Source organism: Cucurbita pepo, chromosome LG03 (genome assembly GCF_002806865.2).
Source record: "Cucurbita pepo subsp. pepo cultivar mu-cu-16 chromosome LG03, ASM280686v2, whole genome shotgun sequence".
Taxonomy (NCBI): domain Eukaryota; kingdom Viridiplantae; phylum Streptophyta; class Magnoliopsida; order Cucurbitales; family Cucurbitaceae; genus Cucurbita; species Cucurbita pepo.
Window position 1 is genome coordinate 1,752,942 of NC_036640.1, and position 25,902 is coordinate 1,778,843.

General features: G+C 36.4%; 6 protein-coding genes across 13 annotated transcripts in view; 2 read left to right on the top strand and 4 right to left on the bottom strand.

Annotated features, from left to right (window-relative positions):
- Positions 1-746: 746 nt before the first annotated feature.
- Positions 747-3,654, bottom strand: LOC111790706 (F-box protein At5g06550). Its single transcript, XM_023671728.1, has 2 exons — positions 2,248-3,654; positions 747-1,265 (listed from the first exon to the last, which is right to left on the bottom strand). Exons 1-2 carry the CDS (start codon positions 3,543-3,545, stop codon positions 1,025-1,027), a joined length of 1,539 nt encoding a protein of 512 aa, XP_023527496.1. The 5' UTR covers positions 3,546-3,654; the 3' UTR covers positions 747-1,024.
- A 1,037-nt stretch (positions 3,655-4,691) lies between these two features.
- LOC111790707 (myosin-binding protein 7-like) lies at positions 4,692-8,195 on the bottom strand. 3 transcript variants are annotated; one of them, XM_023671730.1, is made up of 5 exons: positions 7,960-8,195; positions 7,709-7,807; positions 5,898-7,497; positions 5,486-5,532; positions 4,692-5,121 (listed from the first exon to the last, which is right to left on the bottom strand). In XM_023671730.1, exons 3-5 carry the CDS (start codon positions 7,275-7,277, stop codon positions 5,022-5,024), a joined length of 1,527 nt encoding a protein of 508 aa, XP_023527498.1. In that variant the 5' UTR covers positions 7,278-7,497; positions 7,709-7,807; positions 7,960-8,195; the 3' UTR covers positions 4,692-5,021. The 3 variants fall into 3 exon arrangements, with proteins under 3 accessions (XP_023527498.1, XP_023527499.1, XP_023527497.1); XM_023671731.1 differs by lacking the exon at positions 7,709-7,807; XM_023671729.1 differs by lacking the exon at positions 7,960-8,195 and having other exon boundaries at positions 7,709-7,944.
- A 2,757-nt stretch (positions 8,196-10,952) lies between these two features.
- LOC111791703 (suppressor of mec-8 and unc-52 protein homolog 2-like) lies at positions 10,953-15,431 on the top strand. 4 transcript variants are annotated; one of them, XM_023673163.1, is made up of 11 exons: positions 10,953-11,168; positions 11,302-11,439; positions 11,554-11,603; positions 11,972-12,086; positions 12,345-12,393; positions 12,518-12,607; positions 13,398-13,466; positions 13,569-13,692; positions 13,950-14,305; positions 14,439-14,816; positions 14,997-15,431. In XM_023673163.1, the coding sequence occupies exons 1-11, from the start codon at positions 11,122-11,124 to the stop codon at positions 15,267-15,269; spliced, it is 1,689 nt and encodes a 562-aa protein (XP_023528931.1). In that variant the 5' UTR covers positions 10,953-11,121; the 3' UTR covers positions 15,270-15,431. The 4 variants fall into 4 exon arrangements, with proteins under 4 accessions (XP_023528931.1, XP_023528932.1, XP_023528933.1 ...); XM_023673166.1 differs by lacking the exon at positions 10,953-11,168 and adding an exon at positions 11,690-11,863 and having other exon boundaries at positions 11,398-11,439; positions 11,972-12,393; positions 12,518-12,581; XM_023673164.1 differs by lacking the exon at positions 10,953-11,168 and having other exon boundaries at positions 11,343-11,439; positions 11,554-11,863; positions 11,972-12,393; positions 12,518-12,581.
- Positions 15,432-15,662: 231 nt separating this feature from the next.
- LOC111791705 (probable E3 ubiquitin-protein ligase BAH1-like) lies at positions 15,663-18,572 on the bottom strand. Of its 3 annotated transcripts, none has more exons than XM_023673169.1 (7): positions 18,233-18,572; positions 17,897-18,057; positions 17,539-17,783; positions 17,171-17,431; positions 16,945-17,082; positions 16,356-16,414; positions 15,663-16,211 (listed from the first exon to the last, which is right to left on the bottom strand). In XM_023673169.1, the coding sequence occupies exons 2-7, from the start codon at positions 18,048-18,050 to the stop codon at positions 16,106-16,108; spliced, it is 963 nt and encodes a 320-aa protein (XP_023528937.1). In that variant the 5' UTR covers positions 18,051-18,057; positions 18,233-18,572; the 3' UTR covers positions 15,663-16,105. The 3 variants fall into 3 exon arrangements, with proteins under 3 accessions (XP_023528937.1, XP_023528935.1, XP_023528936.1); XM_023673167.1 differs by having other exon boundaries at positions 17,882-18,057; XM_023673168.1 differs by having other exon boundaries at positions 17,882-18,070.
- Positions 18,573-19,293: 721 nt separating this feature from the next.
- LOC111791706 lies at positions 19,294-20,339 on the top strand. Its single transcript, XM_023673170.1, has 2 exons — positions 19,294-19,956; positions 20,065-20,339. The coding sequence occupies exons 1-2, from the start codon at positions 19,405-19,407 to the stop codon at positions 20,185-20,187; spliced, it is 675 nt and encodes a 224-aa protein (XP_023528938.1). The 5' UTR covers positions 19,294-19,404; the 3' UTR covers positions 20,188-20,339.
- A 128-nt stretch (positions 20,340-20,467) lies between these two features.
- The window catches only part of LOC111791702 (ubiquitin carboxyl-terminal hydrolase 12-like), a 19,322-nt gene continuing 13,887 nt past the window's right edge, over positions 20,468-25,902 (bottom strand). The window contains exons 18-32 of the mRNA XM_023673162.1: positions 25,722-25,811; positions 25,512-25,620; positions 25,334-25,402; positions 25,141-25,245; positions 23,968-24,023; positions 23,702-23,879; positions 23,513-23,614; positions 23,364-23,435; positions 23,142-23,207; positions 22,153-22,218; positions 21,873-21,959; positions 21,640-21,756; positions 21,462-21,536; positions 21,266-21,352; positions 20,468-21,131 (exon numbers count right to left, since the gene is read on the bottom strand). Of these exons, the coding sequence (XP_023528930.1) occupies positions 21,090-21,131; positions 21,266-21,352; positions 21,462-21,536; positions 21,640-21,756; positions 21,873-21,959; positions 22,153-22,218; positions 23,142-23,207; positions 23,364-23,435; positions 23,513-23,614; positions 23,702-23,879; positions 23,968-24,023; positions 25,141-25,245; positions 25,334-25,402; positions 25,512-25,620; positions 25,722-25,811 (1,321 nt within the window). The 3' untranslated portion in view covers positions 20,468-21,089. The remainder of the gene's footprint in view (positions 21,132-21,265; positions 21,353-21,461; positions 21,537-21,639; positions 21,757-21,872; positions 21,960-22,152; positions 22,219-23,141; positions 23,208-23,363; positions 23,436-23,512; positions 23,615-23,701; positions 23,880-23,967; positions 24,024-25,140; positions 25,246-25,333; positions 25,403-25,511; positions 25,621-25,721; positions 25,812-25,902) is intronic.

Below are 25,902 nucleotides of genomic sequence, written 5' to 3' on the forward strand. Positions count from 1 at the left end.
ATATATTACATTTTTTAAATTTTAAATTTTAGGGATTTTTATTTTTATTTTTTTAATGGAAGGAAGATAAATTTATGATTTAATAAGATATATATATTTTTTTTAGTGTTGTTTTTATAGGGTTATAATTTAATTTTAAAATTAAAAAAAATAAATAAGTAAGTGGCATTGGATTGGCTAGATCCTCTAAAATAAAATATAGTCTTATATTAAAACAAATACATTATTTATATAAATTGATGAATAAAATCAAATAAGATTTTTTTGTTAATATCATTTTTGTAATCTTTTTAACTTATAGTTTTTTTTTTTTTTTTTTTTTTTTTTTTTTTTTTTTTTTTTTTTTTTTTTNAGGATGATGAACTTGAGGATCATACGTCTCAAGAGGCGAAGGAGTCTGAGGTGTCGAGGACTTGTTTGTGCGCTTCTAACGAAGATACCTCAACGATCATTGTTTGAAAAAGTCAATATAGCTTTAAATGTGTCTGAGGAAGGGATCTCTCTTGGTCTCAATTGAGACTCGTCAACTACCTATCAGGGGAAGGTCAAGGAACCGTTCAAAATATTTCTTATTTTATATTAATAAATTGAAAACGTTTTGAGGATGGCTTTTTAGTAGAATACTAATTCAGTAACAAATTATTTAGAAGAATTTGACTTTCTTTTTAATTTGACAAAAAAAAAACTTCAAACATATAAGGAAAAAACGTAAATTAAAATTAAAGAGTTTTGTAACAATCCATAACTAAAGCAGCAACCCCATTTTTTTTAACATTAAGATAAAATGAACGGTTTAAAAGGCCTTAACATTAAATGTTAACACGAGTATAGTTTAATGGTTACAGCTTCTAGTCCTCCATCTCCGACCTTATGTGGGTATAGTATTCTTAAACAATGCTTCATTACATGTCAAAACTGTTGAAAAGGCTCATAGCAGAATGTTTCTTCCAAGCTACCTATTAAGTTCCAGCAAATGAATTGATAGCTTTGCTTCCCAAGCTGCTTCTCTGCTTGAATTTTGTCTCTAGAAAGAGAACTTGAAAGCGCCAGCGTTCGAATCTGCGACCGAGTCCCAGAAGGAAAGTTTCTTCTGTTCGGCTGCCTTCTCTGCAGCTTTCTGAGTCAACTGATCAATGGTTCCAGGGAAAGAAGCATCGATAGCATTTTTAAATTTATCATATAGATTCACGGGATCTTTTGTTCCAGAAACCAACATGCTTGCATTTGGTCTTTTAAGAAAATCCAAGACATTCAGCAGATTTCTTCTACAGATCAGAAATCAATATAAACATCTCAGTGCATGAAATGGAACTAGGCAAATGATAGAGCTAAACTATCCCAAGTTTACTTAATATATGAAGAGGTGCGAAGTAACTTAAAAGATCTCCCTCAACACTAACTTACTTACAGAAAGTGTAATGGCCAAGTCTACCATGAGCAGATAGTGTCACCTCAATGTTTTTAAAACGCGTCTGCTACAGAAAAGTTTCCACCACTTATAAAGAATGTTTCGTTCTCCTCTCCAACAGATGTGGGATCTCACAATCCACCCACCCCGTTCGAGACCCATCGTCCTCATTCGCACTCGTTCCCTTCTCCAATCGATGTGGGAACCCCCAATCCACACGAGGCGGTGTGTAAGCAAGGACCCTGGGCCCCAAAGAGGGTAGATTCTGAGATCTCACATTGGTTGGAGAGGAGAACGAAGCATTCTTTATAAGGGTGTGGAAACGTCTCTCTAGCAGACACGTTTTAAGAACCTTGAGGGGAAACCCGAAAGGGAAAGCCCGAAGAGAACAACATCTGCTAGCGGTGGGCTTGGAACGTCCTGTACCCTCATTTCTAATTCCATTTGAAAAATGATTTACCATCAGACTTATCACAACAAACATAGAAATATGCCATATGGAGACCACGGAGAAGATTAGTGCATGATTTCAAAATATGCTTCTGAAACGGAAGTTAAGTATATCACATGCATGCTACTCTTCAAAAGAAATGACATGATTTGGCAATAACTATAGGACTTACAGAGGATCCTCCTCCTACAATGCCAGCTATAGGACTGAAATGCTTAATCATTCATATTAGTTCTAAGTTTCCTTGTTTCCTTGCATTTCTAGCCTCCCTTCCGACCTTTCTCACTCATGATTTATCCATGATTACAGGAACAGCGGGGTTGTTCTAGCCACTACAGGGGGCAAATTATTTACTAATTGTGCAAGTAAAATACAGGAACTTATTTACCTGCTGACATAATTCTGTGTGATGGCAATGGATTCCTCCAAGTTGATCACCAAATGCCACCATCCATTTGGCACAAAGATCACTTCCCCAGCCTTGCAGATGCACTCTATAGGCTTCTTTTTCCAAGTCTTCGTTGCAGAATAAAAGTTCATGAACCATTCAATAATCGAAACGGGGCAAGCAACATCAGCACCGTCGGGGCTGGGGTGTACTCCAGGCGGAACTACATCTGGTGGAAACAAAACCCACTTCTTGGATCCCTTAATCACTGCATTCCAAGCTGAAGTTGAATTAGGATCTATGTGGAACGATGAGCCAGATCCCGATGGTCCGATTATAATCCATCGATGATCAGGCCTTTCCTTCCCCAAAACACCAAACAAATCTTCTCTGAAGTACTCTGGAATATCATACTCTGATCCCAATCTTGGAACCTTGTCTGCAAAATTTGGGTCAAACAGGTATAATGGTCTCTCCTCTCTAACCTGATCAGAGTACAAAAAGAACTCCTCAAGCTTCATATCCACAGGCCCAACTGAAAATCTAACATCACCACACAGTTGAATCAAATAATCTCTATTCCACTTTTCCCTTGCCACCCAATTATTCAAACATCCCTCCAACAGCACAGGCTTGTTTGGTTCTTCGAAGTTCAATATGAATTCTTCAACAGAAATCCCTTTTCTTCTAACAATGTTATCTCTTTCAAGCCACTCAGGTTTCATTTCAAGGTTAGCACAGAGCCAACTCTGAAAAAGATAATCAGAATAGAAATCCCTCACTCTCAAACCCGAAATGCCAATAACAGAATCATCAAATGAAGGATAAAAAGCAGCTAAATAAGTAGATTTCCAAGTCCTATTATAAAGAAATCCACCTTTAACTTTATCCAACACAAGATTCCTCCAAAGAGGTTCATGATTGGCAAAAACATAGAACGATTTGCTCACACTAGCCAAAACCCCTAAATCGGTATCATCGAGTAACCCTAAAACATCAAGAACAAGCTCGTCAGTCAAAGTTTGCATGTTACCCAGACCTGTATTTCTTGTGTTAATGGTGCCTGAATCGAGATAGAGATTTCCTAATGGTTGGACGCCATGATTGGAAGGTGTTGCGGAGGATTTGAGGCCGAAACCAAATTCCCCATCGCCTTCTTTGCATTCACAAATTTGTGACTTTCTAGAATCGGAATTTCGATCTCGAGAAACAGCTTTGCTCTTGATTTTCCTGTCTGTAATTTTCTTGCTTTTCTTCCTCTTTAATGCGCGGGAGAGCAAAGATTTTGAGCTTAACATTTGCGCAGCTTTTCGTAGGTCTGATCAAAATGGAAGAAACTGAACTCTTTGCTGCCAGAATTTTCGCGGCACTGCCGCAGGGTTTGGGGTTTGGGGTTTTGGCGACGAAGGTTGAAGCCGGTTTTGTATAGGACTATCTCTTATTTATTTAATTATTTATTTGAATTTTTAAAAAGGCAAATCCCAAATTAATGTAATTACAAACTATTTTTCCAATTCATTCAAATATTTCTAGTAGTGTTTCTAACCTTTAATTTTGTGTTTATAGGTTTTCAAATGTATCAATATTGAGATATTTTTAAAAAAACTAAAACCAAAGTCACCAAAGTTTATGCTCAAAATGGACAATGTCATATCAAATGTCATATTATTGTGAAGGTTCGTGATTTGTAACGTGGTATCGAAATCATGTCCTTAACTTAGTCATATCAATAAAATTCTCAAATGTTCAAGAAAGAAGTTGTGAGACCCAAAAGTGTAGTCAAAAGTGACCCAAGTGTCGAACAAAGGGTGTACTGAATCATGTCTTTAACTTAATCATGTCAATAAAATTCTCAAATGTCGAACAAAGTTGTGGGACTCGTGACCCAAATGTCAAACAAAGGGTGTACTATGTTCAAGGACTCTATAGGTCTCCGAAGAGGCTCTATGGTGTAGTTCGTTCGAGGGGAGGATTGTTACAAGTTTATTTGAATTAAGGGGTTGGTTATAAGTTTATAAGTAAAGGATATATATCTATTGGTATGAAGTCGAAAACCAAAATCATAACTATGAGAGCTTATGCTCAAAGTGGACAATATCATACGATTGTAAAGAGTCAAGGTTCCTATCATCATTTACTCTAAAGAAAAATATTTAATACTTGTGTGGAACTGCAACGCTAGAAATTTTCTCGATGAAATAGACGTATCGTTATCTCTACCCAAGAAGAAATATGAATATTGTTGTCGTACTAGAAACTTTTGCGTCTCATAAATTCGGTAGGCCCTCTCTGTAGACTGTCACAACCATGAAAGAATAAAAATTATAGGCCACAGGACACTTGCACAGCTCAAAGGAAGAAAGAACAAGAGATTTAATGTGCAGAGGGCAAGCGTAAGGTAAAGAATGCAACAAACTAGGCACCACAAGTTAAGATCTTGGAAATGAGAAGTTGAAAAGAAGGCAGCCATCGCATTCGACTAAGTTCAATCTGAAATATACAGGCGAGTGCTATCAGATGATAGGTTCCTCGAGAAGAATTCGTAGAAACACTATGAACAAAGCATTCCTATATATCATATATGTGCTTTACAGATCAACCAGCAACACGATCGAACCACAAACAACGAAATAAACGAACAACTCGCACGCTACCCTTTTCTGCCGCTACAACAAATCCAGAAAAAGAAAAACCAAAAGAGAAATCGTATTCACTTGACATACACATATACGGGATGTCGGGTTTGATTGGATATGAACATCAGGTGCGCGGTTTTAAACTTGTGTGCTAGAAAGACATCTCCACTGCCTCGCGTGTGTACCCTTTTCGAGAAGCATTAGCAAGCCAACACCGTTTGACAAACCAAACAAGTACCTGTAGTCCCATAAGAGAGATGAATAATGGAGGTAGAAACAGTACCATCACAGACATATAACCGTGTCGGAAGACATAGAATGCATAAGAACGATGATATCTTTTGTAAGAATATTCGGGTTCCCTTAATTCAACTTGAAAAGCTAACGAGCTAGAGATATCCCACAATGTTGCTATTGTCTACAAATCTACAGATTAAACAGCTAACTTTATCTCCCCAGTCCACCTCCATGGCAGTAATGGCACAGATGAACAAAAAGTTGGAACATGTCGACAGAATTCAAGTGAACAGCTAAAGGATAAAGGAAGAAAAACAAGAACTGCCCTAAATTAGCTGTTATTTAGAATGGCAAGAAGTACTTACTTGCTTCGACGGGCTTTTCTTCTCCAGAAAACGAAGGATGCGATCCACTGCATTCATAAAAGGTGGAAGATAATTAGATGATGTAAGAGCAAAAGAAACATCAGAAGAAGGCAATGACAGATGTAATGTTTGTTGCTATAAAAAACCAATAAAGCGAACGTATCGTTCATAATCCACGATCAAGCGAGCATTCACCAAGCGTGTCAGGATTCAAATGACCAGAAAAGGATAAATACGGAATGAAAAAACACAACACAAACCGACCGAAAGAAGTATAAAGCATTCACACAGGAGAAATTGATAAGATAAGAAAGCTATTCGTGAATAGTTTCAGTGAAAGCAGTGCAAGATCATAAAATGTATCAATATCTAAAGGGGCTTCATGTGAATAACATAAACACAGCTAAATCACCTTAAAAACTGCCATGAAAGAAAAGCTCCCCGGAATGGATGGCTTCTTCACGACTACTTGCCTCTCTGGTGACATCCCCTTATATAGATGTTGAGCTATTTCTTTCAGTAACACCAGTTGGGCCTTATCGGTTCGCATTGAAATAAGTGCTTGTCTCATTGATTCTCTGTCAGCTTCAAGTGCCTGAAGCCTCAAATAAAGTTTCTTGACTTCAGGATCTCCAAAACCGACATGATTCAGTGACCCTCTGGGGGTCGTTATATAGTCTTCATAAATGCCAACTGCTGGCTTGGACTCGTAAGAACCGTTATATGTTGCTACGTTGTGAATAGAGTCAATGGTATAAACTCTATCACTCGTGTCATCACCAACTTCAGATGCATTATCCATTTTCCTCAAATTAGAGTAGTCCTCACTCTGCGAGACATGTTCCTTCTTGAGGCTTGATGTATGTCTTGGAGATTCATTCACTTGGGGCATACCTGTGAAGAAACTTGAATCATTGGAAAACTTACTGGAATGTCTAGGCCTCCTAGGAGATTGCCCCACAATCACCTTCTCTAAAACGTTCTTTGTACCACCAAAGAACTCCGCATCCGGATGATTGTAGCTAGAACTTCTCTCCAATTGGCTGATCCTATTTCCCAAATTCATTACGTGATCTCGATTGCGCGGGGTTTCACCAAAGGCATATTTCTCAATATCAGCAATATCGTTATCATGGTCCAAAGGACCTTGAGCCTCGTTTAAGTTGCATCTTAGAGGAGGGTAATCATACATGGGAGTTTCACACTGAGCCTCATATTCCACAATATTCTGGCTACAACTTTGCTCACCCCGCTCACCATCCGCCTCATCTTCCGTTAGCCCATAGCTCATCATTCTATGTTTATATGCTTGTACCTCGCAAGTGAGAGACTGAATAGCTTGCTCTCTTTTATATAACAAGTCCTCAAATGATGCAAGCTCTTGTTGATCATGTGCAATCTTCTCTTCTGCAAAGCGTTTGAATTGTCGAGCCTCCATTTGGATCTCCGCCTTCTCCCTTTGCAACCTCAATATCATTGACATAGCCTCATTAGCAGCTGATGAAGAAGCATTCCTCTCCTCTTCAAGCTCAGTATACAAGTCCTGAATTGCTTGTTGTTGATTGTTAACCATCTCCCGCAACGCGTTGCATTCATTCTCAACTTGTACACGTATAACAGAAAAGTTATCCAACCCAACAATAGTGAAAGGGCTATTTGAATCCAATTCATCATACTTCCGTTTTACAGATCGAATCCAAGTAGTTAATGGCCCAGTAGATAACGAACAACTGCACGGGCAATTACAGTATTTCACCGAATCCAATGAAGCTGGAACTGCCTCCGAATCCATAAACCAATGAGCATTCAAAGTCTAAACAATTCGAATAGAAATTGCAACACAATTTGATTCTATTCTACAACTAAAGATGAATCCAAACAAGATAAAAATGACCCGGCATTGAAGTGCTCAAATCCACTCTCTTGAATTGTGGACTTCTGTATACAATTCTCTCCCCTCCTAACAACAGCTCTTCTTCCTCCAATATCAGAAACAAAGGGAACAAAACTACCTAATTGGGAAAATGAAATGAAGTCAGAACTTAATAATAAGAAATCATCATACCACTACAACAACCTAGATCAGCAAACAGATAAATCAATAAACGTTCACAAAAACGTCATTTCAGGGCCATTTTCTCCTCCATTTCAAAAATCATTTCCACAAAACCAAATAGAACGAAACCATAACACGAAACGAGCGAAAGTAAGAAACCTCCATACCTTACAAGAGCTAAAATGACCGAAGAAGGCGTAGAAAGAGCTGAAAATCACAAACTGTTCGTATTTTCCCGCGAAAAATCCATTTCCCCCAAACAAAATCTGATTCGAGAACGAGAGATTAAAGAAACTCAGCGGCCAAAACAACCCAGATAACAGAAAACGTTCCCCCACTTTTCTTCGAATCGAAAAATCAAGCTTATAGCCCGTAAACAATAATTAAAAAAAAAAAAAAAAAAAAAAAANGGGGATACCTTTTATGGAGGGAAACAGAATTTGGAGGGGAAGAGAAGAAGAGAGATTTGGAAAACCCTAAATTAAATGGAATTATTTGTTGTATCAGGTCTTTTTCAGTCGGGTTTCTCGATTTCTGCGATATTGTTGATGAGAGAGAAGAGAAAAGTTTGAGCAGAGAGAAAGAGACGCGAACGAGCGAGAGAGGGAGAGAGAGATGGACGGCCAGATTTCGGAGAGACTCGCCGATCCGTTAGAAGTTTGTTCGTCGGAGCTTTTATACCAACTAATTAATTATCTCGTCATTTCACTCATCATTTTCTTTTTGTAAAAATTTCAAAAATAATGTCTCCAATTACAATTATATCCTTCAATTTTACGTCTTATAAGACTGTAATTTATCACGTTTTTAACACTTAAATATTACCCCTAATTTTATATAAATAAATAAACTAAATTTTACTCTGATAGCCATTTTGTATTTTATAATATTATTAAGGACTTAATTGTAAATTTTAGTTACCAATGTTTGAATTAACAAAATAAGGAACGAGGGCGTGATTAGTAACATCCTCGAGCGTTTAGGGGTATTTTTGCAAATTCTCTTAAAAATTTGTTAATGAAATATTTTATTTTTAGGAAACGGTATGGTTGCTTATTTGGCCAATCATAGAAACTTTTGACTTATATCCATTGATTTGCGAGACCCGCTGCTCTTATCTTCTTTTTAAGGTTTAAGAACCGTTATAATCTTAAAATTAAACCATGATTCTTCATAGTTATTGTATACGTATATAATTCAAATAACTTAATCAATTAAATCTACAATATCCAAGTTATAATTCAGAGCTAAGCATTGACCATTAAACCTTTAAAAAACGGTCAAATGGATAGAAAGCCTTTGAAAATGAGAGTCGAAAACGTCAAGGTTTGACCATAACAAAGATTAACTCAAGAATTCTCCCAGACAGCTCGAGCTTAGATTGCGATGACTTGCCCATTATCGATTGATAAAAAAAAAAAATATAATAAATAAAAAAATCTTTCTTTGTAATATTATAATTCAAATACAAATGGTAAGTTAATGACATTAATTTAATTTGTATTTGGCAACTTTACATCATTACATTATTTTATAAACAATAGATATAAATATTAATTAAACTATTAATTTTGTGTTTAATAATAGAACTTTCCTCCGTTTCTAATTAATGTATATTTTTTAAATTATTTTTGAATTCAATTAAAAAATGCCATATTTAAAATATAAAATAATTATCACGATATTTATGAATCTTTCCTAATCTTTTTTCGCGGGTGGTAGCCATGTTTATTATGACTTGCGAGCTTTAAAGTGTACATATAACGAAATTATTAAATCATAGGAAAATTTCAAATTCTTATAACTACGAACCAAATCAAATATGGCGTGTTTGGCATTACCCGTCATTTTCTATCTTGACTTTGACCATGTAAAATCAAGAATAAACTATATAATAAACAATTAAATCAATTAGTTATAAAGTTGGTAGGAATTCATGTATAAAAAATATTAATATGTAAAATAAATGAATTAATAGACTTCTAATTAAAAAGTGTGACTAAATGATCACTTACCAATTGTACTAAATGATCACTTACCAATTGTAAGTCGATTTAGTTATTAATTTTCATATATATTAGTTTTCACGAAGTTTATTTTAATATTAATTATACAACTATTTTTTATAATGAATATAACTTGATTTAATATTAATACTATTCGAGTATTATTGTTAAATATGATTTTTCCTTTATGTTATAAATTTCGTTATTTTTATTTTTAATATTATGGATGGAATTTACGAACGTCCCACAAACTTTTATTATTATTATTATTATTAATAATCATTTGAAATATCTTTTTTTTTTATATATAAAAAAATGATTTTAAATATAAAAAGATATGGCTAAAGAAAATTGTGGGACAGGTGTCTTCTTTATACAGGCTTTGACAGACAACCACCGGCTGATATTTAGCTGGGAATAGTGGTTCTGTTTTTTATTTATTTATTTTTCCTTTTTATGGATTTTAAATATGTTTATAAAAAATATAGTGCAATTTCCAACACCCATTTTGATTTTTTTTTAAATAAGAAAAAATTTCCAAAATTGCACTCATGCATTTAATATTTTCCCTAACTTTCAAAGATGTATATATTTGAAAATAGAAACAATAAAAAATAATTATTAATGCAAATAATAAATAATGCCTAAAATAAAATAAATCCAAACCCTAATTTTCTACCATATTAATTACTATTTATTAATACAAATACCTACAAATTCATTATAATTCTTACGTTAAAATTTACAACTCTAATATTTTTCATAAATATTTTTATTTATTCAGCTAGCAAATTAAATCCGATACTAATTTTAGTAAAATTAAAACTAATTTTATAATTATTTAATTTTTTACTTTAAAAAGTTGGGCTAGAGGTAGGAAAAGACTTCCCAGCATACCAAAATGCCCCTGATAGGCTTCTCTATTAGTTAGGATTATGGGCCTCACACAAGCCCAATAAGCCCAATAAATGTTACTGTTTGCAAGTTGGGAATGGGTTGGGCTTCTCTAATAGTTAGGCTTATGGGCCTCACACAAGCCCAATAAGCCCAATAAATTTTACTGTTTGCAAGTTGGGAATGGGTTGGGCTTCTCTAATAGTTAGGCTTATGGGCCTCACACAAGCCCAATAAGCCCAATAAATTTTACTGTTTGCAAGTTGGGAATACGTTGGGCTTCTCTAATAGTTAGGCTTATGGGGCCTCATACAAGGTCAATAAGCCCAATAAGTTTTACTGCTTGCAAGTTCGGAATGGGTTGGGCTTATCTGATAGTTAGGCTTATGGGCCTTACGCGAGCCCAATAAGCCCAATAAATCTTACTGTTTGCAAGTTGGGAATTTGTTGGGCTTGTGAGAAAATGACAAAATTGGGTAAAGCTAAAGGTGAATATTACAGTTTGTACCCTTCTTTCTCGTCAGTTCCCATCCGTGAAAACTCCCCAATTTCACTGATCAGAGGAATTTCTTACACGGTAGCTTCAAATTTTGGGGAATTTGCAAAACCCTAGCTTCATCCATCGGGATTTAAACACATCCTTGTTCCAGTTGGAGGCTACAATCTCAAAATTTGTGTAAATGAGTTCGGCAAAAAAGCATTACAAGGATAAATTTGCTCGTCACAAGTATAGCTTCAGTATCTGTAATTTCTGTTGTTTTATTTGATTCTTCCATGCTATAGTTTCTTCCGGCTGAGTTTTTGTCAGAAAATTTTGGGAAATGGTATTAATATGCCTCATTCGATGCATAATGTAACAGGGAGGAGAAAACTGAAGAACCCGAAACGCCAAAATACAGAGATCGAGCTAAAGAACGAAGAGAAGATCAGAATCCTGATTATGAATCCAGCGAGCTGGGTTTTCATGCGGTTGCCCCTCCTGGGACTGTCGACATTCGGTTAGACCTGCTTCCTCCGTTTGCTCAATGTAATTTTCTTCTGTAATTTGCATGTGAAGTATTTTCTTCTTACTTTCTATGCTCATTTTTTTAGTGTTACTTCATTTTTTCCAGGGCGGCTGATGCACACAAGTTATCCATTGAGAAGAGCAAGTACCTTGGAGGTTCGTTCCAGTAGAATGAGGTTTTTCAGTTTGTGTTTTTTAACTTTGTAAAATTAGGAACTGTTCTTCCTTTGCATCCAATTCAGAATCGGGTGGATATATTTAAATTTGGGGTGGCGGTGGGGGGTGACTAATCAATAGTGTGTTCTACAAGTACAACTCGCCCTTTTCCCTCCTTGCTGGTCCATTAGCGATTGGATTGTGGCCTTTCAGAGGAGTTCTTAATCATTAATTATGCATTTGGAGTTGCTCGTACCTTGGTAATATTTATAGCTTTTTGGTTGAAGTCTAAACCAGGGGATATTCCCAAGCCATTATTATTGTTTTTACTTTATGTTGTATTATTTTTTTGAGCTGCTTTGATGCAGGGGACGTTGAGCATACCCACTTGGTGAAAGGTTTGGATTATGCCTTGCTCAATAAAGTAAGAAGTGAGATTGACAAGAAGCCAGATTCTGGGGGCGATGCTGAAGGGAAAGCTAGGTATCTGATCGCCACCGCCACCACCCATTTATCTCGATTGTTCATTTTTTCGAATGCAGTTAAAGAACTTGATAATACTTGTCTTAGAATCTCTGTTCTTTTTGTGTTTACTTCTCTATTTCATCTAATCCTCGCCTAATTTAGTTAAATATTTAGAAGATTATCCATTCTGTTTGGACTATGATGTTTTTCTCAGCATTCTCTTTTCTTTTATCGTAATGACCATTGATAATGATTTTCTGAATGCTGATACTGAAGTACACCCAAGGAAGATCAACAAGTGTTGTTTCGCACTGCAACAGCAAAGGTGTATTTTAATTCTCTAAATATTAAAATTCTGTTAAATAGTGTTTCTGTTTCTTTGAAGATTTTGGTCATGCTTCTGTGAGCTGTTTGTGCTAACGATCTGTGGCCAATCTTCTGTATTTCAGTCAGTATACAAATGGATCGTCAAGCCCCAGACAGTTATTAAGTCAAATGAGACATTCCTTCCTGGTAGAACATCATTTATTTTTAACATGGTAATCAATGTTTTCCTTTTATCCTAGTTAGTTTGAATAAAGCTGTCTGAAGACATATCATGGCCCTCCCTCCATTTCAGCTGGGGGCTCATTTCAAAAGTAACAGGGTTTTCTTTGGACCTTTACCCACATTATTGTTTGTTGATCTGTGGTTAGTATGTGCTCAGAGGCTTTCTTCAATTTTTACATGCATGAGATCATATGGATGGAATTGGTGCACATAGGTAAAATTGGACAAAGTTGAAGATCCAGTAATGTAATTTCAGATTGCACGAACAAGAGCGTAATTGCATTCAACAGAATGATTTTTAAAAAAATTATCTTATCAGTAAAAGAGAAAAAAAAAAAACTCCATCTTTGTTAACTTGCACCACCGTGTTATGTGGATGTATAATGAAGTACTAGAATCTAGAAATATTTAGTAGTGATCTTGATTGTCATAAAGGTGGCTGGTTTGTGGTGCTAAATCCTCGGAGAGAATCCTGTTAGAACCCACAACTCTCTACAATGGTATGATATTGTCCACTTTGAGCATAAGCTCTCATGACTTTGCTTTTGGTTTCCCAAAAAGGCCTCTCATACCAATGAAGATAGTGTTGCTTACTTATAAACCCATGATCTTCCTCTTAATTAGCCAATGTAGGACTACTCTTTCAATAATCCTCACCAAATCCTTGTTTGGTAGAAGGGGCATTAGTCAATTTTTTATCCAGTGAAATTTATTCTCTCACTTGCTCGTGATGCTCTTACTGAATTTTACTTGACTACTTATCTGATATCTTATTCACAGGAGGGTGGATATTCTCATGATATTCCAACTACCTTGCATAGAAGTAAAGCCGACTGTCCAGTGCCAGAGGTTCATTTCTTGATCTCTTGGTGAAATCCTTCTTTCCTCACATCATTTCCTCTTAAGTTTTGTACAATGCACCTAATTTTCATCGTTGGTTTACTGGTGCAGGAAATGGTGACCGTCAATGTTGATGGTTCTGTACTAGATCGAATTGCTAAGATTATGTCGTATCTTCGTCTTGGATCCTCAGGGAAGGTTCTAAAGAAGAAAAAGAAGGATAAAGATGTAAAAGGTAATCCCTTTTCATTAATTAAATATCATAGGAAGCATGATTATTGTTCTTCAGTTTCTCTCATGCGAATGTAGGTTTGTAATGAACCGGATTATGTGTGAATAACATATTTTATGTCGTACTTAGAGCATATACGTGCACATGGGCATAAAAAGTGCAAGCATTTAATGAATTTAGGCAAGCTAGTGGGATTTTGTTCATATCCCACCCCTGTTTTTACCTTTTAATTTACCGTTCTTTTTGTATTTTCTTTGCAGGGAAGATTTCAGCTATTGTTAATGAATATGTTGGAAACAACAAGCCATCAACACTTGATGCTGGTGTGCCAAAGAAGCAAACGGAAAGAGAGATGTTGCCCCCTCCACCTCCTCTCAAGAAAAATCAAATAGTTTTGAAGGAGAAGCAAGGACCAGTTGTTGCAAGAGTAGATGAAGATGATATTTTTGTCGGTGACGGCGTTGATTACACTGTTCCTGGTAAGGACCTGAGCCAGAGTCCTCTTTCAGAAGACATGGAAGAATCTCCTCGAAATAAGGAGAAACCTAGTTATTTCTCTGAACCTGCTTATGGTCCTGTCCCACCCTCTGGACCACCTCAAGAATGGCAAGAAGCAGTAAGTTGATCTTGTTCAACTCGAAGATTCGTAACAGCCTTTCAAATTGCAAGCTAATACAGAGTCATTGGATTCTTTGCTTGTTCCAGTTTTTAACCTTCTGTGTTCTTATCTGAGTTCAATGATGTTGCAGAATGGTTATGGGGTGATGCAACCTCAAGCGTTTCCTGCTGGCTACCAAGGAGAGTGGCAGGATTACCAGTATTCTGATCAACTGGCTTATTCTGAACAGTACCTTCAGCTCAACATGCAGGCATATGATATGCAAACAGGAGTGCAACACGATCCCCACCTCATGACTCAAGAAGAGAAAGATAGGGGTTTAGGGTCAGTATTCAAGAGAGACGATCAGAGACTACAGCAACTGAGAGAGAGAGATGCACGAGAGAAGGATCCCAACTTCATATCAGAGAGTTATTCTGAATGTTATCCTGGATATCAAGAGTATAACCGTGAAATCGTGGACAGTGACGATGAAGATGACTTATCGAAAATGGACATGGGAGGCCGGGTAATTTCTGATCACTACTTTAGGAATTGAGAGTACTTCAAGATCTTTATTTGAAAATATGTGGTTCTTTACAGTAGTCTGAATTAATTAATCCATTCTGAGTTTGTCTTTGATGAAAACCCAATCGTATCGGTTTAGTGTACTGGGTTTGAATATTGACTTCGATATTCATATTTGTAGGCGAAGGGCCGCCTTCACCGATGGGACTTTGAGACAGAGGAGGAGTGGGCAAAGTACAATGAGCAGAAGGAAGCGATGCCAAAAGCTGCGTTCCAGTTCGGTGTGAAGATGCAAGACGGTCGTAAGACACGAAAGCAAAACAAGGACCAGAAACTCAACAATGAACTGCACAAGATCAACAAGATACTAGCAAAAAAGAAAATGGAGAAGGACATGGATGGGGATGATGATGATGATGATGATATACAACCGGGAAAGAAGATTAGAATTTGAGTTGATTGGCAATGGGAATGGGAATGGGAATGGGAATGGGATGATCCTTAAAAGCATAGCTGGAAGGTATATAATTTTGAAAAAGGAAAATAAAGATGACACCACAAACTTGGTCTTAGTTTCTTTTAACCTTATTTAATCTCATTCTACAATTGCATCTTACACTTACAACTATTTCAAACTTTATTTTAGCTCAAATTCAAAAGTCATAAACTAAGGAGAGTGGATTTAAAAGACTGAGTAAACTTTTATGATCAAGGAGAGTGGATTCACTTTAAAAGTCATAAATTCAAAACTCTAATTTGTTTAATATTTTAACCCAAAAAAAAGCAAATAAAGAAACTACCACCTAGAAGAAAAAGTAGTACCAATATCTAACCACCAACCACACCATACTTTAGTTGTTGAAGATTTATTAATATAACCAAGCAAATATGAAAAACAATAATTGTTCATTCTTAAACAAATACCACCAAACCAACCACTAGACTACTTAATGTAATTGGTAATCATTACATTTTGAAGTGTGTTTTTGTTTCTTTTATTTATCTCAAGTAACTCAAGACAAAACCCAGATCAAATACTCCGCATCTGGAAGGGACAAGGAAAATGACAAAAACAAAGGCAAAGTCAATACTTTCTTACTCGAAAGAGTCCACATCCGTGTTTGCACGCGTGGATTTTTGGATTTCCAACCAGATCTTTTGCATAAACAGGCAGCAGCCAACCTTATTTTCAAAAGAAAAGTTGCCACCACCAACTCCAGAGTGGCAACAAATGCAGCAGCAGCCTGTTGTATAAGAAAATCAGATTGATAAATGGTGGTACTGTAAATTTTAATAACCGACCACAAATCTAGTCTGGGAATCCCAGAAATCTTTGGTTTGCTTCAGCACCCTCGCTCGTTCTTCCGTCAGCCTCTCCTTCCAGTACCCTTTACACCTGAATAGAGTTGTTAAAACAATAAGTTGTATTTCATCATGCCAACTCAACTAAAATTTACTACATAGACATGCTTTTGTTGATACTATTATTAAATAAAAGCATAATGGTGACGGAAAGGAAAGAGGTTCCGAGTTTCTAAACCTTCTTTTCAAAAGCATATCCAGTTCCATCATGTGCAATGCTTTAGGATATACCCCAGTCTGCATTAGAAACAAATAACAGTCATAATAGCTCGATTCTTTTGCTCAATAGAACCTCTAAATTTTCATGGAGTAAAATATCTCATCAACATAAATGTTGTGTTGAGCGAGAGTAGAACATTCAAAAGGGATGAACTTTCTTAAACGATATCTAAGTAGTAGATAGAAGAAAAGGGAACTTAGATGAAATTCTGGATAACAGGTGACAGCAGATATTCTAAGCAAACAGGACAGAAGAAATTGTTATTTCTTGGTTTTAATTATAGGATGTTGACTAATGGGCATGTAAATAGCAAGATTTTAAAAGCAAACTAGCATCAGAGAACATGTTTAAGCTAGGAAGCATTCAAGAACATGGTTGTATGAAGTAAAAAAAAAAAAAACATTGGAGATATTTCCACTCATCAAGTACTACATCAATCGTGGTTCATGACATTTAATTTTCTCCTGAATTTGTCTTTTTCTCAAACTTTTCAAATCTTAGTTGGTCATGAAGAATAATCTAATTGCTTCAAATACCAAACACAAACCTCTCTACAAACAGGGCATTTGGACTCCGGGCTGGCAGCCTTTGGTCCATCACAGATCATCGCGGAAGCAGCTAAACAAACACATGATTTGCAGAAGAGATGGCCACAACCCAAAGCATATGGATCAAATAGTGTATCCTGTAACATGATCCAACTTCAGAGGCTTATCAAATGAACTCCAACTACTGCCATCCCTCTGGATTACAGCCAAGACCAGAAAACTTACCAAGCATATAGGGCAAGTAAGATCATATTCCAACTTCATAGAATCTGGAAGCATCAATGTCATTTTTGGTGTGTCATCAACATCAACATCGACATCAAAAGAAAAGTGAGTGGAGAATTCTGAGGGAAAATCTCCATCACCGGATCTTTTAAAATTCAAACAAAAAGCACCCAATTCTATAAGCCATGGTGATTGCAAAAGCTCAATATGTTCAGCTCGCATTTTCAACTTAAAGTTCTTTCCGTTTACAGAGCTATGCACCTGTAGTCGATTATTCAAGCACAAAAATTATGTTCTTAAATTGTAAAAAACAAATTCCAATGTCAAATTCACAAATCTTCAAAATATTTATTTAGGGTGAAACTCACCTTATCGTATTTCTTAAGAATCTTTCTGATAGCAATAGCATTCATCGTAACATATTCAATCAGCATGCGACCTTCTTGTATCATCGTCGTTTGATCAGTTTTAAAGCACTGAACCAATCGCGCCATGTATCTCTCAATACCCCCAGCAACATGAAGATGAAGAAGATGTCTAACTCTCGTGCTGAAACACCCCGCAATATCCAAGGCTTCCCTCATCAACTCCGAAAAAAACAGCTGATCACACACTGCAAAGCCAAAATATTCAATTAATTTCAAAGTCCAACAACTGATTAGAGAGAACCAGCTAAGAAGTCAGAAGAAAACGACGTATTGACGATCTTACGAGGGCAAGACTTGCATTCACATTCATTGGTGCAAGAATCATTAAGTCTGCAAGTCCGACAACTCTTAAGAACCTTCTTCAGCCGCTTATACTCGACATGCGAACATTTGTCCAGGAACCACTCTCGATCTCCGTGCAAATATTCCATGAACGTCTCGCCGAATTTCATCTTTCACCTAATAGATAAAACTAAAAAATAAAAAAAAAATAAAAAAAAACCCTAAAACACCTGAAAATTTAAGGGGAGATTCTGAGACCCATGGATTTTGGGGGGGAAAACAATAGGAATCAGCGACAAAAACAGAAATCGGGCAAAACAGAACCAGCATGCCAAAGTTCAACAAAACTTACCTCAAACTAGAAGGAGACCAACCGAATCGAAACTATACAAGGAAGAAAAAGGCGTGTTCTCGGGTCTTGTTTTATTCGGTTTCTTGAAATTTCTGTTCAGCCAAACGGAGAATGGGAAAGTTAAGAAGAGAAATCCGAGAAAATCGAAAGAGGAAACGAAAATCTTAGAGAGAAGGAGGGATGAGCAATGGAATTCGTTCGCCACAGAAAAGGAGAATTCGTTTCAAAGTATAACGATGCCGCGCACTTTCAGCGGGTGCCGTGGTTGAAAATGGCGGCTGGTTACATGCAGAGTGCGGATTCCAAGTGTTCTATTGCTATTTCCCACTACGGTCTTTTACTGGTAGGTGGTTCAATGAAAAAGAAAAATCCAATTAATCCCTTTTTTCCATATCATAAAATAATATTTTTTTATGTTAAATTACAAATTTATCCTCAAATACAAGTTTGGTAAGATTTCAATTTTTTTTTTTAAATATTGCTCCATTTTAAAATAAAACCAAAATATTTAGTTTTTTATTTTTGATTTTTGATTTAAAATGATATTTTTTATTCTTAATTTTAAACTTAAAAGATATTGATTTTGTTTATAGAAAAAAAAAATGTAATTAAATTGAACAGAACACACTGACACGTGTCTTGTGAAGAAAAAACTGACGTGTCACGTGGCTCCCCATCCCTCATGTAGCCACGTGGACTTTCCTTCATAACATTCTCTCTGTTTTTTTTTTTTTTTTTTTTTTTTGGTTCATCATACAAAATCAAATGGTAGGTAAATATATTTTTTTTAATAAAATTTCAAAATACAGATATTTGATATCTTTCTCTTTTTACCAAAATATAAATTATTCTTTAATTAATATTTTGTCAAATATTAATTTGGTAATTAAATCGTGGAATTTGCAAGATAACAAAGAACCATTTTTATTCCAAAAACTTTAAAAGAGGAGAGATGGAAGAAGCGAGGAAGGTTCTTTGACCAGTTGCCACGTGGACAGAAAGAGTCAAATCAAAGTAAAATGAAACACGTGGAGGATTATGATTGGAGAGTGGAAGTACGGGTAAAACTGTGACAGTCACGTTTTTCCCCAGGCATAGCATCAGATGCTTCCGCCATTTTTTATATAATTAATTATGGAGTTTCGTATTTGTCCAATAAGGCTTGTTCCAACATGGATTTGTTCCGCAACGCAAAGGTGGTGCTGCTCCGAAGCCATACCAAGAAGTATTTGTTTGCCGACGAGGATGAGGAGTCCGTTACTCAGAGTCGAAACGGATGGACGAAGAATGCGAGATGGAGCGTTGAGTTTGTTAGGTTCTCTGATTCAAGAATCCGGCTCAAGAGCTGCTACGGCAAGTACTTGACGGCGTCGAACCAGCGGTTATTTCTCGGAATGACCGGCATGAAGGTTCTGCAGACTCGTCCAGAGCGGTTGGACTCGTCGCATGAGTGGGAGCCGATCAAGGAACGCTCGCTTGTGAGACTCAAAACGCAGTACGTTAGTTTCTTGAGAGGCAACGGCGGTGTTCCGCCGTGGCGGAACTCGGTCACTCACGATGCGCCACATCGTACCGTTACACAGGAATGGATTCTATGGAATGTTGAAGTTATCGAAACCGAGATTCAATCCTCCGTTCACAAAACCCTAGCTCAACCCGAACCCAACCTGTATTCAACATCATCTTCGGTTTCATTTGAATCTGCACGTCCTTCAACATCAGAGGTACGTTAGTAAACTACTACCCCAAATTCAATTTGATGAACCCTAACTTTACACGATATGAATTTTCAGTCGACTAATTCTGGAGCCTTGAACACATTACCTAAACAGGAAGGGAGGAGGATATTTTACCAGATGGCTGATGACAATGGGAGGATGAAGATTCGAAGAGGCATATTTTATCAGACTGCTGATGACGAGGGGAGGATGAAGATTCAAAGAGGCACTCTTTGAAAGTTGTTTTGGTTTTGAAATCTTCTAAACGTAAGAATCTTTGAACCCTTTCAAACCCTTTGATTTGAAAGGGTTCAAACAGAATGTATAGTTTGAACAAGGGCACACTTATCTCGATATAATAATGACATAAACGTTCAAAATTTTGTCTATTAGTCAGTTCGTACGAAACAAGAATACCCAATCAAAATTGAAAATTCAACGATCTATTAGACATAAAATTAAAAGTTTAGAAGTCTAAAATACTTGCCTCTAAGCCAAATGTGATTCACACAGAAAATTAGTTGGAAAGGTTTTCATTAGTACCAATGAAATGGGGTATATGAACATGTTATACACTACACTGCAGTGCTGAGGAGGATGTACACAAGGATTATAAAGTTTCACAAACTCATCTCATCAATCATCTAAGGGAAACCAGCAAGCACCACCAAAAGAGGGTAAAAATAATGAATTGAGACAAAAACACTGCCAACAACTATAAAACTCAATATACATCCCCTCATCAGATGGATAAAAAAAGAAGAGAAGAAGGAACTTGTTATGTACCTGCTGCTAAATTACACTACACCTTCATCATAACCCACCAACCAACCTTTTATAAAGCTCAAGCTTTAAGGAGTGCATTAGAAAAACACATGGCAGAGCCTCAGATGGAAGAATCGAACAGCAAAACGCCCGAGGAAAAACCAACCTCCCTCCCTCCCTCCCTCACCCCATTTTAATTGAAAAGGAAAAGGGAAAACAAAAACTATATATCACTGAATTCCTATTAACTGCAAACTCAATAGTAGCTTTGTTGTTTCTTCATACGCACCTCTCATTCGCATATTCTATGTTTCTTCCACAATTGACGAAGTGGGACTTCATATGGCTCAAGTATTGGTAGACGGTCGCTATGTTCAGTTATATATTTTCACAGGTTTCTCGTATGTGGCACGGTTCTGCAAAACATTTATGAGAATTCGGTCGTTACCATATGAAATGTCACTGTATAAGATTGATTATACCTAAATCTAACTTATAAAAAACCTGTCTACAGTACATCATAACCATAAAGATGGTTAAAGACCCTCACATGATTGACAGCATAAGACCTCTTGGGAGTGGTGTCTGAATGCTCCAACCCAAGGTACTGTTCCCAAGCACCATAAATGTCTCTCCTCTGCATAGTATATTTGTATGGATTCAAAACAATCAGTTCATTCTTTAAAGGGTAACACCCAATCAAACAATTGAGAACCTTATAGTTTTACAGTTAAAGCAGGAAGTACCTGAAACCGATTGGAGACAACGTCGGAATCCTGCAGATATTCTGGCCGCCCCAGGGAGAAAAATGCAAACTTCCACTGGGGAAATGAAGTTGGAAAAGAAAATAGAATTATGCACCAAAATAAATTGCAATGGAAAAGACAAGGGAATGCACAGCAGAAAGCAGGTTCAAGAGCTTACATTGGAGAACTCCTCATCTGGAACTTGAAGTTTCTTCTGTATGCGAACTTTCACATCAGCCAAAGTCTCACCTTCATGAATGACCAAGAAAAAAGGTTCTCCAAAATTCTGAACTTGCTGTTGGATAAACAACGCACTTTAAAAGGTGTGGTATAAGAAAGCTTTAAGAAGCCGGAATAATCAAATTGCTGGAAGCTATTTCAGAAAACTCAAGAGGAATATCAATTTCATACCATTTGGTTTTGTGCCGTCTCTTTGCTGAAGTGGTACACATGAATCAAACGATCCTGAGGACCAAGGTTTTTCTCCTCTTCAGGGATCTGATATTCACATCAGAAACAATAGAAGCTTAGCAACAAGTTTAACACTAATAACAACCGATTTCATACTCTCATGGTTAAAGCAAATCACCAAAAACCCTCAACAAAGGGTATGATGATGTGTCTGACCTCAAACAATATGGACAAAAAGAAAACAATAATTAGAAATAATTGTCATGGCGAAAACACTGACCTCCTCCACACGCAGTGTCCAGTATTGGTCATTTATATTCTCAATTCTTTCATTATGTGGAAAGATCTGTGAAAATGAATCATAGTTACAATTAAAAGCATAGAAAAAATAATATAACCAAGGCCTTAAATATATATATTGTAAAAGAAACAATCTCGTATGAAATGACAAAACAAGGGGGAGACCCCCCCACTCACAATAGGAATTACATGAGACCTTTCCAATTGGAAAGGAAAGTGAAAGCTAGAACATTTACACCAAGTCACAACTGTAATGGCTATAGCATCAAAAGAATCTATGAAAAGGGAGGTCTTTGTCTTGAAATATTTTTCTGTTTTTTGCTTGCAGCAAATTCCAGAAGAAGGCTCATATAAATTTCTCCCATATCATATTTTTCTCCGTTTTGAAGGGATGCTCTCCAGGGGCGTAAGACAGGAGAAGATTGGGATCTTCTAGAAGGACCGGGTGCCAGTTGAAGAAAGGATAAAGTTCCCAAAGGCCTCATTTACAAGAGACCATGAGATGACTTTGAGATTAAGAATGCTGCATAGAGCACTACTGTGGAGGCCAAGCCATGAAAGGCAGTCTTCTTTGTAACTTTGAGATTAAGAATGCTGCATAGAAAGGATAAAGCCAAGAAAGGCCCTCATTTACAGAATATTCTATCATGAATCAGAGAGCAATGTTTCATAATGGATTTCCAAGGACCCTTGGTTGTTCTAAGGGAATTTCTGCCTTGTTTGTTGTTCAGAGGGGTGGTCCCATATTTCAGATCAATAACCTTCCTCCAGAAAGCCGTTGTTTCACTTTGATGGGTTTAAATGGGGCAGAGCTAGCTTGGTGGGGTAAATATCAACATCAACTACAGACTAATTATAAGAAAATAGCAAAAAGATACTTTATTAAAAGCTCCCTAACAAGTAGATGAAGATCTCATAAGAACTGAATCCAAGAGAAACTATTAAATCCAAAATCAAGCATATCATTACCTTATAGATCTTATGATAGAAAACTTCTAGTAATCTAAGTTCCGCATCTGGATGAGATAACTCAACCTGTAAGGTGTAATAAAATAAAATCACTAACGAAAGTGAAGGATTGTAAATGAATCGAGGAATAATAACAGAAGACAACGAGATGGTGTTTTCTGCCTATCAAAACTTTGATCTTCCTGCTTCTATAAGTAATAATTGAAAGAAGACAGTTCATACCTTTGTTTTAAGTAAATTAATAACATCGCCAACGGTACTCTGTTTAGGTAATCTAATATTGTGAATAACCACCTGAACAATATAAACAAAATGTTTCAAAGCCTGACGACAACCTGAAAAAGAAAATTTGTGCCACAAGCAATTCGTACCTCATCTTTTGTGGAATGATGAAAAGCAACCTTCAGATTTTTCAGACCTTGCAATTCTGGAAGGGGAATGTCCAGGACTTCATAATACAATATATCAGACATCTGTCAACATGTAACCCAGATTTCAGCCCCAAATCATGCAAATGGGCAAACGAGAATACAGAATTAAAATCCAGAAAAAAAAAATACCTGGTTATAATGTACTAACATATCTGACAAATGATCTACACCCCGATATTTGATAGGCTGTGGCTTAGGTTGCTGAGAATAGCAATTATGTGCAGTCAATCTGATTTTGGATGGATCGTCCAGTCCAATTCGTTCTGCCAACTTTTCTACAACTTCATCATAAGTTTGAACTTTCGACCTATAGAAAGAAAAGTTATGCACATTGAACTGAGCCAACTATGAATGATCTCAATTGAAACAAGAAAAATTCAGGTGGAATTACTTACAGTTCTATACAAAAGTCATCCTCCTTGGGTTTTTCTAGAGTTCGAAAATGAACAACCTAGAATGCAAAAAACCACATACAAGCATCAACCAATGCATATCACCATCATTTTACAAATCGATCTCAAGCAAGTACCATTACACAACTGATAATCCTGCTCTATGCGTTCTCAAAGACGTAAAACAGTTATTTGCAAACTACTTCATAAGTGGCTTTGTGATTCGATGTCTAAGTTTGTGTCCTCTCCGTGAATACTTGTTGATTTCTTTCTTTCCACAGATTCCAAAAGAAAGCCATAACGAGATTTTTCTGTAGCAGGGCTTTTGCCTTCTTAAAGGAGTGGTACGTTAAGGACATGTCCAATAAATCCTTTACCTGCCTGGGGCAAGTGAGATGTTCAAAAATTCTAAGCGTATGTGCATGCATAAATAAGTGCCTTTGTAATTCGTTGTCTTTCTTGTATATAATGGGCACCAACTTGGAAATAGAGTTATGTAGTACATTCCTTTTTGTAGATTTTTACTCGAGCTAATGGCTTTATGTGCTATTTCCCAAAGGAAAACATTCATTGAAGAGGGAATGTCAATTGGATGAGTTAATAACTCCAATAGACAAAGTAGAATCTATTTGGCCAACTGAAAAGCCATCTGAAAAACTTCCTACTCCAATAGGCATCCAATAGACAAAGTAGAATTTATGAGGTTTAAAATGAGAAATTTTAAAGAGAATCAAAAGTTCTCTCCTTCAAGCGCCTTTTAACATAGTATCAACAAAAAGTTCTCTCCTTCAAGCGCCTTTTAACATAGTATCGATAGAAAGTTCTCTCCTTCAAGCGCCTTTAACATAGTATCGATAAAAGTTCTCACCACACTGAAACCCTAATTTCAATTGAGTTTCATGATTGTAATTGAACGGCCCTAGTCATAATCTCATAGTTTCATTTCTTATCCCCAAAAGGAAAAAACTAATTTGTGGATCCAATATGTTCAATGTTGACAATAATGCAAAATTTTAATTTGCGTCCATTATGTGCCAAAATGTTAAGAGCATATCAGCATCCCATTTTATCCTACATGACAAGTAACCTAAGTTGAGGGTTGATTGTTCATAACAAAATGAAAAACCCTTGTGCAATAGATTATGGATAGCGATGTCATCCATTCAGGATTTGTACCTGACGATTATGTACATACTCCAAAAATGAAGGAACATCGGGGTACTTGCATTCTTCGCTATCAATAGGGGATTTCTGAAAGCAAATAATGTCCCCATCCTCAATCTGAAGAAAAAAAAAAAACAAAGTGGTGACAAATGAGCGGCACTTATATGAGCAAATGCAATAATAAGAGCAATAAGCTGATACCTACCTGACTTAGTCGAAATGAAGTCCTTTTATCTAGATGTTCACACATGACACAAGGCTCAAACTTTATTTCCTGAAGATCAACCAATGAATTTTTGAATAAGAATTGTCTATAAATAAATGTGGTTACTTGGAACAACAAAATTTGAGGAAAGAAAAGGCAGAACATATCATGAACATACCTCAAAAAGTTCAATCTCTTGATCAGGATCAAAGCCTGCCATTTTATTTAGTTTATCCAAAATTTCAACAGGCTTTGTTGTACTCTTCATAAAAAGCCTACCTACATATCTGGCATGACAAAAAAAAAAAAAAAAAAAAAAAAAAAAAAAAAAAAAAAAAAAAAAAAAAAAAAAAAAAAAANTCCACTCACGGGAAGACACAACATATACCTCAGCTCTCCTTTCTCAGGATCATAAAGCTTGAAGAAAAGAAGAATATCGTCTTTATTTTTCTCAGGTGGAATAATAGGATGTAAATCCTGAAGCATTGAATCAAATTATTGCAGGGTTAGCAGATATTGTACATACAATGTGTACACAGGAGCTCTCACATGCCCCCCCCCCCCCCCCC

What these genes read in the sequence shown, in the direction of transcription:
- LOC111791706 (XM_023673170.1), top strand. Translation starts at nt 19,405, where the DNA reads ATGGATTTGTTCCGCAACGCAAAGGTGGTGCTGCTCCGAAGCCATACC. An exon ending in CACGTCCTTCAACATCAGAG is followed by an intron (nt 19,957 to 20,064) that starts GTACGTTAGTAA and finishes TTACCTAAACAG; the next exon opens with GAAGGGAGGAGGATATTTTA.
- LOC111791703 (XM_023673163.1), top strand. Translation starts at nt 11,122, where the DNA reads ATGAGTTCGGCAAAAAAGCATTACAAGGATAAATTTGCTCGTCACAA. An exon ending in GAAGAGCAAGTACCTTGGAG is followed by an intron (nt 11,604 to 11,971) that starts GTTCGTTCCAGT and finishes GCTTTGATGCAG; the next exon opens with GGGACGTTGAGCATACCCAC. An exon ending in CTCAAGAATGGCAAGAAGCA is followed by an intron (nt 14,306 to 14,438) that starts GTAAGTTGATCT and finishes ATGATGTTGCAG; the next exon opens with AATGGTTATGGGGTGATGCA.
- LOC111790707 (XM_023671731.1), bottom strand. Translation starts at nt 7,277, where the DNA reads ATGGATTCGGAGGCAGTTCCAGCTTCATTGGATTCGGTGAAATACTGT. An exon ending in CTTTCATGGCAGTTTTTAAG is followed by an intron (nt 5,533 to 5,897) that starts GTGATTTAGCTG and finishes TTATGAATGCAG; the next exon opens with TGGATCGCATCCTTCGTTTT. An exon ending in AGAAAAGCCCGTCGAAGCAA is followed by an intron (nt 5,122 to 5,485) that starts GTAAGTACTTCT and finishes ATGGGACTACAG; the next exon opens with GTACTTGTTTGGTTTGTCAA.
- LOC111791705 (XM_023673167.1), bottom strand. Translation starts at nt 18,050, where the DNA reads ATGAAATTCGGCGAGACGTTCATGGAATATTTGCACGGAGATCGAGAG. An exon ending in TGAATGCAAGTCTTGCCCTC is followed by an intron (nt 17,784 to 17,881) that starts GTAAGATCGTCA and finishes TTGGCTTTGCAG; the next exon opens with TGTGTGATCAGCTGTTTTTT. An exon ending in TTCTTAAGAAATACGATAAG is followed by an intron (nt 17,432 to 17,538) that starts GTGAGTTTCACC and finishes AATCGACTACAG; the next exon opens with GTGCATAGCTCTGTAAACGG.
- LOC111790706 (XM_023671728.1), bottom strand. Translation starts at nt 3,545, where the DNA reads ATGTTAAGCTCAAAATCTTTGCTCTCCCGCGCATTAAAGAGGAAGAAA. An exon ending in ACACAGAATTATGTCAGCAG is followed by an intron (nt 1,266 to 2,247) that starts GTAAATAAGTTC and finishes TCTGATCTGTAG; the next exon opens with AAGAAATCTGCTGAATGTCT.